General features: G+C 50.8%; 1 protein-coding gene across 5 annotated transcripts in view; it reads left to right on the forward strand.

The window, feature by feature from the left end:
• Positions 1-13,476, forward strand: part of FLNA (filamin A) — an 86,489-nt gene that overhangs the window by 53,394 nt on the left and 19,619 nt on the right. Inside the window, exons 24-32 of one of the 5 annotated variants that reach the window (XM_055003303.1) lie at positions 536-698; positions 1,189-1,349; positions 2,156-2,326; positions 2,404-2,527; positions 4,809-4,965; positions 6,077-6,266; positions 6,527-6,550; positions 9,377-9,624; positions 12,739-12,846. In XM_055003303.1, coding sequence (XP_054859278.1) covers positions 536-698; positions 1,189-1,349; positions 2,156-2,326; positions 2,404-2,527; positions 4,809-4,965; positions 6,077-6,266; positions 6,527-6,550; positions 9,377-9,624; positions 12,739-12,846 — 1,346 coding nt within the window. The remainder of the gene's footprint in view (positions 1-535; positions 699-1,188; positions 1,350-2,155; positions 2,327-2,403; positions 2,528-4,808; positions 4,966-6,076; positions 6,267-6,526; positions 6,551-9,376; positions 9,625-12,738; positions 12,847-13,476) is intronic. The other 4 variants (XM_055003305.1, XM_055003306.1, XM_055003304.1 and 1 more) reach the window with 4 other exon arrangements.

Genomic DNA, 13,476 nt, shown 5'->3' on the forward strand with positions numbered 1-13,476 from the left:
CCCCAGAGACCCCTGATCCATACGTAAAAGTTGGCAAAACACCATCAGGATCCTTAGCCAGACTGGCCTGGGGGAAATTGCTACCCGACTCAAAGGTTGCAATCGGCCTTACCCTGGGCAGGGCTTTTTTTCAGGGGAAAGAGGTGGTGGAACTCAGGACTGCACAATGACATCACTTTGGATCAGCTGGAACAAGGTTTTTTTTTTTTTAAGTTTAAATCGTCCTCGGTGAAAGTGGTCACATGGCCGGTGGCCCCGCCCCCTGATCTCCAGACAGAGGGGCGCGCCGCGTGGAGGGCAATCTAAACTCCCCTCTGTCTGGAGATCGGGGTGGGGCCACTGGCCATGTGACCATTTTCAAGAGGTGCCGGAACTCTTCTGCTGCGTTCCCGCTGAAAAAAAGCCCTGGCCCAGAGCTTTTTTGTAAGAAGAGACCACGAGAACTAAGCACTGATGCAACCCTTCCTGCCCTCCTTCTCATGATATGTTTCCTTATGCCCGTTCTGATTCTACCCCCTTTCTGTTGCTGCTTCAGGTGTTCACTCCATTGATGTAACTTACGATGGAAGCCCGGTGCCTGGCAGCCCCTTCCGTGTTCCAGTAACAGAAGGATGTGACCCCACAAGGGTTCGAGTATACGGCCCTGGCATTCAGAATGGCACCACCAACAAGCCCAACAAGTTCACTGTGGAGACCAGGTGAAAATCGGGAGGCTGGCAGTGCCAGTGTCTTGTAGCAGCTGCCTGTTGTGCTCGGAGTTGGAGCTGAGAATCTACTTCTTACCTACATGACCCGCTTGGGCCTGTTGTGCCAGCTTGAGATGGGGCATTCTGCTCACATAAGAAGCTTTACCTGTCAGGTGGTCCATAAGTCTCACTCAACCTACAGTCGATCTCTGGCTGGCTTTCTGTGGACCACTTACTAGGATTCTTGCCATGAACGCAGGCCTGGACACGGTTTGTAAATTAGTAGGCCCCTGCTTCCAAGTGTTCACTCTTGTTTGTAAAAACCACGTGCTCATGCAAGACTGTGATCAGCCCACCGCTGCATATTGCAACTGAACTTTTCTCTGGGCTTCCCTTTTAATTATGCTCCTTCCCAAGGAGGAACCTCTTAACGTCTCTTTGACATGCCTGATCACATAGGTTTGGATGCGCAAACCAGTGAGCTGGATTTTTCTCATTGCAGGGGTGCTGGTACTGGCGGGCTTGGCCTAGCTGTGGAAGGCCCCTCTGAAGCAAAGATGTCATGCACTGACAACAAGGATGGCAGCTGCTCCGTGGAGTACATACCCTATGAACCTGGCACCTACAACCTCAACGTCACTTACGGTGGACACCAAGTTCCAGGTACTCAGCTAGGATGCAGTGGCAGTGGCAAAGTGGTATGCAGGAGCCACAGCTAGTTGGACTAAGTGGTAGCAGTTTTATGATGCATGGCTGCCTCTTCCTTCCTCTTCTGTGTCGGTAGGTGATGGTTGGTTAGCGTTCTAGTCTAGAGAGAGTTGGAATCTGTTTCTTACGGCTTTCACCTCTGCCAGTTTCTAGCAGAGGACATGCTATGCGTAGGGTAGGAATAAAAGCCAGAATGAGACTGCACCTTGAATCGAACCAACAGGTGTATAAAAAAATGCTGGAAGCAATGCTTGTAAGTTGCATAGCCTGGATGTTCACATGTGAGGATGGTTCTGTTGGCATTTTTGGAGCTCTTAAAGCACCCCTCCTCTCTCCCCATCTAGACGATAAGATCTAAACATGTATCAGGGAGGTGACTAGCTGGGAATTTATTCCTCTAGTTTGCAGTTTTCAGCTTGCTCTGCCACCTTCCCCTTGTCATGGGACACTGTGCTGCCTGCTGTTCAGTGTCTGGACTGGCAGTACACAGTCTACCGTTTCCCTTGCCAGACTTACGGACACTGGTGTTGTGTCATTGCTTGCTGGAACCAGTCAGTAAGCTCCCTGAAAGACCAAAGAGGCACAGCTGGCTTGCAAGCCAGCCTTGCTGGTAAAGATTCCCCTTGCAGCTATGGCTCCTGAAACCAAGGTGTGTGGTGTGGGGAAAGAACAGTACTTTTTCAGAACTAGCCGTAGGTGAACATGCTTCATGCAAGGGCCTGATGGCCTGTCTGGACCCTAATCCAACTTCTCCTTCACAGGGAGCCCTTTCAAAGTTCCCGTGCATGATGTGGTGGATTCTTCCAAGGTGAAATGTTCAGGCCCTGGCCTGACTCCAGGTGTCGTCAGAGCCAATGTACCTCAGTCGTTCAGTGTGGACACCAGTAAGGCGGGTGTGGCACCCCTCCAGGTGAAAGTTCAAGGCCCAAAAGGTAATGCCCCCACCCGAATGTACAAGTATTATTTTCCTGTGCTTTAGCTGTCTCACTGGTCACGTATTTTCTTGCAGGGGTGGTTGAACCTGTAGACATCGTAGACAACGCTGACGGCACTCAGACGGCGAGCTATGTCCCAAGCCGGGAGGGCCCGTACAGCATTGCTGTGCACTACGGTGATGAGGAAGTGCCCCGCAGGTATGGGCCGGGGGGGGGGGGGATGGCTGTGTTTGTCCTCCAAGCTGTTGCCATATGTGAACGGATGCACTCGCAGGTCCTTCCGGTTTCTTTGGGTTGGCCTCTGGGAAGTCAGAAAGCACTGCAGCCATCTCCAGTCTCATTTTGGCAATACTGCCACTCTCCGTCGCTCCCCTGAGGTGTGAAAAACAAACTGGGTAACAACTCTGAGAGTATCCCCTGCTAAATAGGAGTCGTCCCTCTAGCGCTGTGTGCCTGTGTTGCTGTTGAGAGGCGCCACGTAGTTGGCTCTGCCTCCTCCCTCACTCCTGCAAGCTGTCCTGAGGGCAATCTAGCGTGCTCCAGGAATGGTGAACTAACCCGCTGCCCCTCCCTGTTACCGCACCCCGGAGAGCAAGGCCAAATAGGCATGGGGCATTTCCCCATGCGTTCAAAATATAAGGTGCTTTAATAATTGAATAACAAAAATACAGGGGATCTGTTCAAATATTCAGGCTGGGCTGGGGTACAAAGAAAAGGTGAAAACACGCAGTCGCCTTTCCCTATACTCGGTACTTATCCTAAACAATGTTTAAATAGGGCAGGCTGGTATTGCTTGATGTTGCAGGTTTAAGTTCAGTGACAAGACATTCTAGCAGGGCTGTCTTTCTTCAGCCAGAGCTTATTAAGCTATCTAAGCGCCCAAGTGCAAGAGAGCTGGGGTGCCCGGCCCTTTGCCCCCTCCTTGCCACCTCTGAGTTTGCAACTGGGTTTCAACCTAAAGAAAGGGAGGTCGTGGTTAAAATGTTGTGATGAATTCTTGAGTGGAGGATGTTTCTCCACACCAGATGATGGATGGTAGGTATATGATAGGGGAATTTTTTAAATAGTACTCTGTTGTAAAGTATAAGTTCCCCCTACTACCACTTACCTATATATATTCAAGACACCAAACACAGCGATACAAAGAGATACGAGTTTTATTGTGTTTCAGATAAAACCCAGACACACACTGCCTCTCTCTGGCTGATGTGTATAAAGACCAGTTACATCCAAGAATGTTATATACCCTTAGCACTGATATTACTCACTGTAATATAAACACCTCAATGCTGAAGTCATACTTTTATTATGGGTTCGAAATGCTTCCGGGAAGTTACACATTCAAGGCTAAAATCTTACTTAGGGAACAAAAACAATAAAAAATGTTTACAGTTGAAAGAATCTGCCTACCGAGGCAAATTTGCCGTGTGTGTGTGTCTTTTCCTTGAATGTGCTCACACATCGCTTCTGTAGGACCTACACACCTTTCGCCGTGCCCTTAAGACGTTATTATTCCAACAAGCGGGGCTGGCCTAAATGTGTTTTAATTGAGTTGTCCTGTTTCTGAGTTAAACTATTTAATATGTTTATATTTTATTCTCTTACTGTTTTATATTTGTATGTTTTATTTTTGCTGTACACTGCCCTGAGTCCTTCGGGAGATGGGCGGTATAAAAATTCAATTAAAGTTAAAGTTCTAGGAGAGGGCTCCTAAAAACCCCTTAACAGTATACCAGCTTTGCTCCCTGACTTGCTACCTCCCTGTGGAGCACATGGCGTGGTATGTTGGATCTTGACATTTGGTGGTAGAGGTTCTAGTCCTCAGGGCCTATCGAGTCCTGAAAAATGGAGGCCATCCCCTGAAGAGTCAGGTGAGAGGGTCTTCTTGGGCAGAGCTTCTGTTAGGGAGGTGGTAGGCATTCGGCATCTATTGCATCTGTCTGGCTCCTACTTCTGCTCAGAGCCTTTCTGTCCCTAATCTTCATGCGGCCCCTCAAAAAGCCCTGCACAATAATCTGGGCTAGAGGAGAGTAGAGGATCTCAAACAGTTCATAGTAGAAATCAGAGAACACCAACCTAGAAGATTCTTGAATATCCAAATATAAGTGTCCCCTCCATGTAATCCTGTCAATCGGCTGTTCGCTACAAACCCACTGAGTGGGATAGATGGCCCAAGGCTCCTCCCTTTTGCTGTACACCGGCAAAGCAAATCCAATGAGCCCGCAAGGACAAAAATGAGTGTAGAACTTGGATGGCGCTTGAGTCTGAAAGATGGCTCCCTCACTTGGCAAGGCCAACCTCCTTTACAGTTGCAACAGAAGGAAAGAACGAGCCCTGCCTGGTAGGCCGAAGCCCACAGCTTTCGCTTAATAGAAAGTGGGAAGCAAGAATGTCCACTGGGATGGAGGTGAGATCCATCTGTGGCCCTGGAAACCGGGGGTCCTCAGCAGTTGAGCACAAAAGCTTTTTTCCATTTCAGCCCATTCAAGGTCAAGGTCTTGCCCACCCATGATGCCAGCAAGGTGAAGGCCAGTGGTCCAGGGCTGAACACGACGGGAGTGCCTGCCAGTCTGCCCGTGGAATTCACCATCGATGCTAAGGATGCTGGAGAGGGGCTTCTAGCTGTCCAGATCACAGTGAGTGGAACTCGTGTCAGAGCAGGCGGCGGTCTGTGGAGGGGGGCTATGCCAGGGCCTGATAGAGAAGATGTCCATGTCCCTACTGTTGACAATTGTAGCGAGGGAAGCAGGGCCAGCTCAGAGCTCTTCAGAAGCTAGGGAAGGGGTGGGCTGTAACTCTTGACCCCTGGCCCGGAGTTCTCAAAGGACTGGAAAAACAAAAGGAGTTCTTATTTCAGCAGTTATGAGCGAACTTGGGCTACTTCTGAATCATCTTGACTGCACCCCTTTCCCCAGCTGTTCTTGCCATTCTTTCGCCGGTCTCTTTGGTTGGACGGGTGGAGTGGACGCTCCTCTAATCTGCTGTTTGGTCGTTTGGTGATCTGGGGAGCATGCTTGATTCACGAGCCCGGCTGGCTGGAAGGGGTTCCCTTCTCTCTAGGACTAGGAGCGGCTTCTGCCGTTTTAAAGCTAGCCCTGAAGCAGCAATCTGTGTTCCGTGTTAGCTTACAGGTGAAGGCTGCAGCAGCTTTGGGGACCCGAAGGGCTGGTGGGGATTTGCTTTCCATTGTGTTACCCTCCAGTCTGATGGGCTTCTGTGCCAGTGACATTGCTAGTAGGCCATGAGCCGAGCATAAGCTTGGCTCATAGTTCTTGAACACACAGTTCTATGCAGGGCTTTTTCTCTGGGAAAAGAGGTAGTAGAACTCAGTGGGTTGCCCTCGGAGAAAATGGTCACATGGCTGGTGGCCCCGCCCCCTGATCTCCAGACAGAGGGGAGTTGATATTGCCCTCCGCGCCGCTCAGCGGCGCGGAGGGCAATCTCAACTCCCCTCTGCCTGGAGATCAGGGGGCAGGGCCACCAGCCATGTGACCATTTTCAAGAGGTTCCGGAACTCCGTTCCGCCGCGTTCCTGCGGAAAAAAAGCCCTGGTTCTATGCAGGTATGACTGGTGATGACAGAGAACTGTTCATTGCCTGGTATAAAAAGTGCCATGAGTTTTACTTGAACGTGTCAGCGCTGAGCATCCCACTTGAGAACTGTTGCCTTGGAGTCAACAGCCGCGGCTTGGAAAGCTTCGGCTCCTCTGTCCAAGCACTTACTTTGCCACACTTCTTCCCGGGTTAGGATCCTGAAGGCAAACCTAAAAAAGCCACTATCCGTGACAACCAGGATGGCACCTACACGGTCTCGTATGTCCCAGACATGACTGGCCGCTATACGATCCTCATCAAGTATGGCGGGGATGAGATTCCTTACTCGCCATACCGTATCCGTGCCCTGCCCACCGGAGATGCCAGCAAGTGTACGGTAACAGGTGAGAGAGCTCTGGGCGAGTGCTGCCGGGGGGGAGGGGGGGAGCAGGAATTGGAGGGTGGGCGAGCCACGCTGAAACAACGCCACACCCCCCACACAAACTGCTTTTGCCGGGCACGTCCGGCCACACTGCTCACCCACTGTGGGGAGGGAATGGCCATGTTGTGTGTGTGTGTTTTTGTGTTTTTTTTTTAACTGTGCACTGTTCTATGTGAATCTTATCTCACTTGATTCCCCTTGCTCTTTGCCCTTCCACCTCAGTGTCGATTGGAGGTCATGGGCTAGGTAAGCAGCTTGCTAGTGGCATTGAACCCCCCGTTGTCCTGCTTGCCTGCTTGCTCTGCTGCCTTCCCCTTGCATGGTTCCAGGCCTGCCTTAGACTCCACCTCTGCTTAGGACTGGAGAGAAGGGGGTGGGTCTCCCGCCTGTTTGTTCCGGGGTCCAATTAGAGCCGGCCCAGAATGTTTTGTTCTGATCCTCACTGGGACAGGACTTGTGCTAAAACTGGGCCTGCCTGTTGCCAGCAGAGGGGCTTGGAAGATCGCAACATCAGCTACTCTTTGTAAGAAGAAAAAATGCCTCTGTTTCCTTTTTCCAATAATGCTTCAGTCAAATAAACCGTGCTCTTCAATTGCAGCCCCACTAACTCAAGCCAGTAACTTAAGGTTTGAGTTTAGCCTTGCCAGAAGCCTCTTTAAACCCGATGGCTCCTTGAAGGCAGGGGTTGCTGTTTAAGGAACAGGAGACCAGCTCTCAGAAGAGAGAAACTCTGTGTTGTTCTAAGCCCGCAAATTCTTAAGTGGCCTGGAGGGCAAAATCTAGCATGCTGGCTCTTAGGATTGTCTGTCTGCTCCACCTGGTAGCAGCAGGCCGGTGGTCTCTTACAGCTTAACAGAGCTGGGAAAGATCTCTAGAAAGCAAAGATGCTGACAGATTTGCCTGGGACATGTTGCCATGCAAAACAGAGGCATAGATCCTCCCTCCTTATGGTTTCTGCCCGTAGGGCACAATCGCTTGCTTGGTTAAGCCTCTTCAGAGGCGGAAAAGCGAAACCACCTTTATAATCCTTTGGGTTAACTGCCTTCAGCTCTAGTAATTGTGGACTCACTCGAGGTGGATCTAAGTGCTGGAGGTATGGCATGATTACCTTAGTCCCACCCCATTCCCTTCCCTTCCCAAAGTAACCCTTTCCTTGACTCCTCAACTGCTCCTCAGGGCTGGGGGTGGGCGAGGAATGTGCTTGCATTTTGGGGTAGGGGGGGGGTGGATCAGCATTGCATGTTTCCTTGGCCCCGCGGTGAAGGCTTTCTCCTCTAGAGAAGGATGTTGCCAGCGTTGTGGTGGCTTGGGTGGAGTTTCTGGGTGGTTGCCCTGGTACCTTCCTCATGCTGTTGAAGTGCTCCTGTACTGGACACACTTTGGCCAGTTCTGGATCTGTGTGAGATGCAGGTTTTTGGGGTAGAGAAGTCTTGGAACTCTATTTCAGGCCAGAAGGATGAGTGGTATAGCTCGGTCTTCACGGCAGCTGCATCGCCTGTCCCAGGGTATGAGAGGAGGGTGCCCCACTGACGTCTAGACTACCTGGGGCTAAAACCTTATAGGAGCAGATGACGCACAGTTTTTTGCAACCTTGTACAGTGGTCACAAGTAGCAGCACCTCTCTTCAATGGGCCTTGCCTGGCAGATGGCTCAATTCATGCCACAAGACTGATTTTGACCTCTACCCTCTACTGCCTAGAGTCATAATGGGGAACCCCTTTTCTTATGTTCTGCACTTTTGGGAAGGTGACCTTTTTATTTCAGAAGTCTTGACTTGGTTTAACTTGTTGCTGTGCTTAAAGAGCTTGGATTTTTTTTTTCGTGTTGGCAAAACCCCTTGCTTCCTTTAGACCAGGCTTCCACATACCAAATCCATAGACTGTCCAGTCCTGTAATCGCTTGGTACCCTCTTGAAGATGTTGATGTGCAAACTTGAAAGGTGTCTACATCAACTGACCTGCTGTTGACTATCTTAAAGCCTCCCAAAGAATCCTGGTAACAAGCCAGCTTTCCCTGGGGCTGTAGTTCTGAGCCATGGATCATAGTCTATAGTAGAAATGCTCCTGGGCTTTGTAGTTTACGGCTCCTATCTCTTTTTGCTCCAGATGTAAGGCCTAGAACTTTTGTTTGCCAGTGGGGATTAGCTGTTCTGGGGGGAAAAGTCTCCAGGGCTGGCACATCCCCAGTTACCCAAAGCTGTTAACATCCTTTTCTTTATTCTTCTGCGGCTGGGCTGTAATCAGAGTTCGGGGTGCTGCACCTCCCATCTTGCTTTAGTCCTTCAGTGTGATGCTCCGACAGGTCGCCTGGTCCTGTCCGTTACAAGATCAGTCAGTGGGTCTGCTCTAGCTTCCAGCCCCTACAGTTCAGGGTACGCGACTGGCAGCCCTGGCCTGGCCCCCAGCACATCCCTGATTCCCACAGGTCCTCCAACCTCTCAGCTGCTTTCTCCTGTGCAAGCAGCGCCCTTCTTCCCCCACTGTAAACAGCAATGGAGGCGCTATCAGTTTTGTCTCTGTATGCACTCTACGTACATGAGTAGACCACAAGCCAATAGTGAGGTACTGAGATGTGAAAGGGAAATGGTTTGTGCCAAAGCTTTAATTGACAGGCCTCGCTCTGCCTCACACGCAAAACTCTTTGTATTTGGCTCCGGAAGCAAGGAGCATTGAGGTGGTAGGGGCACAGCCAAGAGCGGATTGGAAAGACCTCGATGCACAGACAGTAGCTGCTGCCCTTGAGCCCTGTGTGGAAGTGTGAGCCTGCACCATCTCCTGCGTTCGTGCACTTGCTGTGCGCTCACCCCTGGAGTGTGAGAGCCAACTTGAGCCCCCCCCCCCCCAGCTAGGGCTGCCAGTTAAGGCCATTCTCTCTGCACTGACCCCTTCACACGTGCTCCAGCAACAGACCACCCTTTTGTCCAACTTCCCCAGCAGTAAGGCGGGTCTATATAAGGTGGCACGCAAGGCTGGGGGCTTGGGAGACCCCTTAGCAGACTGAGCTATGCACCATCAAGGGAGCAGTGGTGCTTGGGGGAAGCGCTCTGTCCCTTACAGTCCCCTCTTCTGCTAGGAGCAGGTATTGGCCCCACCATCCAGATTGGGGAAGAGACGGTGATCACCGTGGATGCCAAGGCTGCTGGGAAGGGCAAAGTGACATGCACGGTGTGCACGCCTGATGGCACGGAGGTGGACGTGGACGTGGTAGAAAACGAGGACGGCACCTTTGACATCTTCTATACGGCCCCTCAGCCAGGCAAATACGTCATCTGCGTGCGCTTTGGAGGAGAGCATATTCCAAACAGTCCTTTCCAGGTTACGGTGAGTCTTGGTGCGGCACGTCTAATGATCTGGGCTGTGGCTTGGTTCAGTGGAGGGAGGTGCCTGGTACATTGGGGCAAAAGGGAATGTGGCAAGCAGGCTGAAGGTTAGGGCCTTTGGCATGTTATTCTGAATTGAATGTGTTTATGATTTGTCTATTGGATTGAAGATGAATTTGTAAAGTGGTGTATCCAACTTTCCTTTTATTGAATCTAATTTTTATGTAAAAATGAAGAACAGTCCTCTAAAGTGTAAGCGTTCCTGGTGTATTAACCAGCAGCTGGACCAGGTGTTAAAATTGGGTAGGCCGTAAGATACTGGCCCAGGTGGCTCCTTTTCCCCCTAAGATGAACCTTGGAGCAGATCAGAGGAGCAGAACCTTGGCTTGTAAGAGCCCTTCCTTCTCCTCTTGCTTTGTTGGATAGGGAAGAGTGGTTCTTGGCCCTTGGAAAACCAGCCCGTGCCTTGGATTGTTGACTTTTGTAAACCACTTTGGGACAGGTTTCCTGGGGAGGCAGCATAAAAATCTTCCAAATGGTTTACATTTATTTTACGGGCGATATTGCTGTAATATGACAATTAAGCCTGTTGCTTTCTTTCCCCTGCTGGAGGCGAGGGGTTCTCTGGGCCTGAGGAAGTCGGTGGCTGCTGCCTGCGCAGAGAGCACTGTGTGCACCATCTGCCAAACCACCAGAGTTTGGCAGCAGAGAGGCTGATCGGGCTCAATGCCACATGTTCTCCAATTGGCTGCCTAAAGTGGGCCAGTTCTGAAGCATGGGGGGTTTTTTTATGTGGTGGGGGGCGGAGTATTCCAGGCAGGGAGTTTCCATGGCCACTTGCTCGACTTTCTGCCAAGCACTTCCCACTGGCGCCTCTTTGCAGCCTCGGGGGTTAGAAACTTGCTCTTAAAACTGTGCATCGGTATGACTGTGCCCAGCCACGCAGGGAGGGTGTGCGCATTAGGCAGCCCTGTGGACAGAAGGAATATTTGCAGCCTGCCCTTGTGGGGGGTCAGAGCCTGTTCAGCACAGATTTCTTCTTCCTGCTACCCACCCTGAGTCATGGGCCGACTCCCAGCATCTAACAGATGGATTTTCTTTTCAGGCCAGTCCAACCGCCAGCAGATTTCATGCTCCCACTGCTTCCAGCCCTTCCTCCCATTGTTCTACTCGGCGGCACATTCCTGTCCCAGGAGGCGGTGTTTTTGAGGCTTTTGCGGGGAGAGCGAGTAGAAGAGAAATAGTAAAGATTCCGGTGGCACTTTTGAGACCAACCAACTTTATTGTAGTATAAGCTTTCGAGAGCCACAGCTCTCTTCGTCAGATGCATCGTCAGCTTTCGAGAACCACAGCTCTCTTCTTCAGATGCATTGATGCTGACGAGGCATCTGACGAAGAGTGCTGTGGCTCTTGAAAGCTCATGCTGCAATAAAGTTGGTTAGTCTTAAAGACTACTGGACTCTTTACTGTTTTGCCACTACAGACTAACACGGCTAACTCCCCTGGATCTATGACCAAGTAGAGGAGAGACACCCTCAAAAGGGAGAGTCGATGTACGCATGCAGAGGCGGAAGAATTGTTTGGCTTGTACCACTTCAGAATGTAGGCGGGGACTGCATTTTTTGCTCTCCTACGTAAAATCTCCATGTATAGTAAGCTTGCACATCAGAGGTTTAGCATGGCTCTCTCCCGGAAAACGGTTTGCGGGGGAGAAAAAGCTTTTAAATGTGCACAATGCCCACTGAAGCAGCGCAGTTCAGGGTTCGTCCTCTTGCATAGTTGTGAATTGACTGTGCAGTTCGAATGTAAAACCTACACGAGCTAGGAAGCACAGAGCGAATGAGACGCCCCACGTGCACACACACACACACACACACACACCCCATCCTGGCACAGGTGCTTTCAAGTGCCCTCCCAAGTGTTCGGCAGAGCTTGTGCTCCTGACTCATCCCTTGGCTTTTCAGAAGCGGAGCCTTCCTGTTTCAGGTGTTAGTCACTGTTTCCAGATCCCAGTATAAAAGGAGTCCTCCGGCTCCTGGCAGGAGACTGATGGGTGGGGGTTGAGGAGCAGCATGTTCCCTTTCTGGTATTGTCTTCCGATGCCTTTCGAAACAGGCGGGCGAGTGTCCTGCAGCCAGGGAAGTCTGACTGAATGGAAAGCATCTGCCAGGTCCCCTGAAGAGCAAAGCTGAAGCCTCCTTTTCCTTTGTACACAGACCTCTGTGCAGCCCAGCCAGGCGCTGAAAAAATTCCTCTGTAACTCTGCAAAAGCTACTAGGGGTCTTGAGCTCAGCCGGCCTTGTTTAATGTTTGGCATGTGTGTGTTGAAATGCGCATAGCATTTCATGTCAGCGGAGCCTTTGGTACAGTCAGTTCTTTCAAGGCAAGCTTATTGTTTACATGACAAGCTTTATATGGAGGCTTGAGAGAGCTTTTCCAAGCAACTCCCTGACTGCCTGTTCATATCCCGGTAACTCTGACTTGGGGCTCCTTCCGCCACAGGCCTTATTTCCCAGTTGAGCTGTGTCAGAAAGCCCACCTAACACTTAATATATTTCAGGTGCTTATTGCACCCTTTTAAAAAAAGTATGCCGTTTACCCTGCTGCCTAGGGAACGATCAGGATGGAGAACTCAAGTTTTTCTCAAGGCAACTCAAAACTTGCCTCTTGAGAATCTGAGTATAAAACTTGAAAAGCATATTCCTGGTTCTCGTGAGTGGCTGAGAAGCTCAGTTTGGAGTTGAATATTGGGGTGAGTTGGGGGAAGACCAATCCTGCAGGGAACGCTCTTGCAAAAAGCCTCCTAGAATTGCATGTTTGGTTCCTTCGGGGGCCTTGAGGTGTGGGATCTTTATGTCCCCTAACTAGGGGCCAGCAAGATTGTTGCTCTGAAATAAGACTCTCTTGTTCAGTACAATAAAATGCATATCAGACTGTCTCTGAGGCTGCATGTGTCTTGGGAGTACAAACAGCTGCTCTCGGGCTCAACTGGGAGAAAAATCTTGCCAGAGAAGGATGTGTGCGAGTTCGGTGATGATATCCTGGCCCTGAGCCGGACTCTCCATTGGGCCATTCTAACATTCTTACCCCCCACCCCACCCCGTTCCTACCACAGGCTCTGGACGGTGAGCGCACAACCCCCCAGCAGATGGCCCAGCCGATGCACGCCCCACCCTACGCGTACCCACCTGGTGCTCAGCAGCCTTGGGGACCGACAGTAACAGTTCAGTTTCTTTGAGGAAAAGCTAGCCCAGGGCATTCTGGGCAGGGGAGCCACCCTGTGGAATTCAGTAGCCTGCTTTGCACTGCTTGGGGCTGGGCTGCTGCTTGCTGCCAGATCACGGGTCCCTCGTTAGCTGCGCTGCTGGGTTAACCAAAGGGTCACAGTCCCACGGAGGACCCTGCTTCGAGTATCCCAGGATGAGTTCGGAAGCGCGTTAAAAAGAATCCAGTCCAGCCCCTGCTTCTCTGTGTCTTAAGTCCTGGCTAAAAGTTATTTCCTGTGTGCTGCTCAGAGCAGAGAGCTACCTTCTCAAGTGGCACATAAACCAGTCCAGTGTTTTTGACTGTGGGCTGCATCCACACGGCATCGGACGCTGTGCTGGCGTTGCACTGCCATGGTCTTTCGCGGCTGAATTTTCTTGCCTGGATGAGATCAATCTATTTACAAACGATTACTATAGCTTGACAGCCAAAGAGATGTAAACACAACCTATATTTGGCAGAGGATAGCAGGGCTGAGTTGCTCTTGCGTTTTGGAACTCCCAGTGTTGCCAAGAGTCGCAGAACAATAAGACATTAGAACTTGTTGTGTGGCAACTACGCATTTGGGCAGACTCTGAATCTTGTAAGC

The sequence above is a fragment of the Eublepharis macularius genome, chromosome 19 (assembly GCF_028583425.1).
Source record: "Eublepharis macularius isolate TG4126 chromosome 19, MPM_Emac_v1.0, whole genome shotgun sequence".
NCBI classification, from domain to species: domain Eukaryota; kingdom Metazoa; phylum Chordata; class Lepidosauria; order Squamata; family Eublepharidae; genus Eublepharis; species Eublepharis macularius.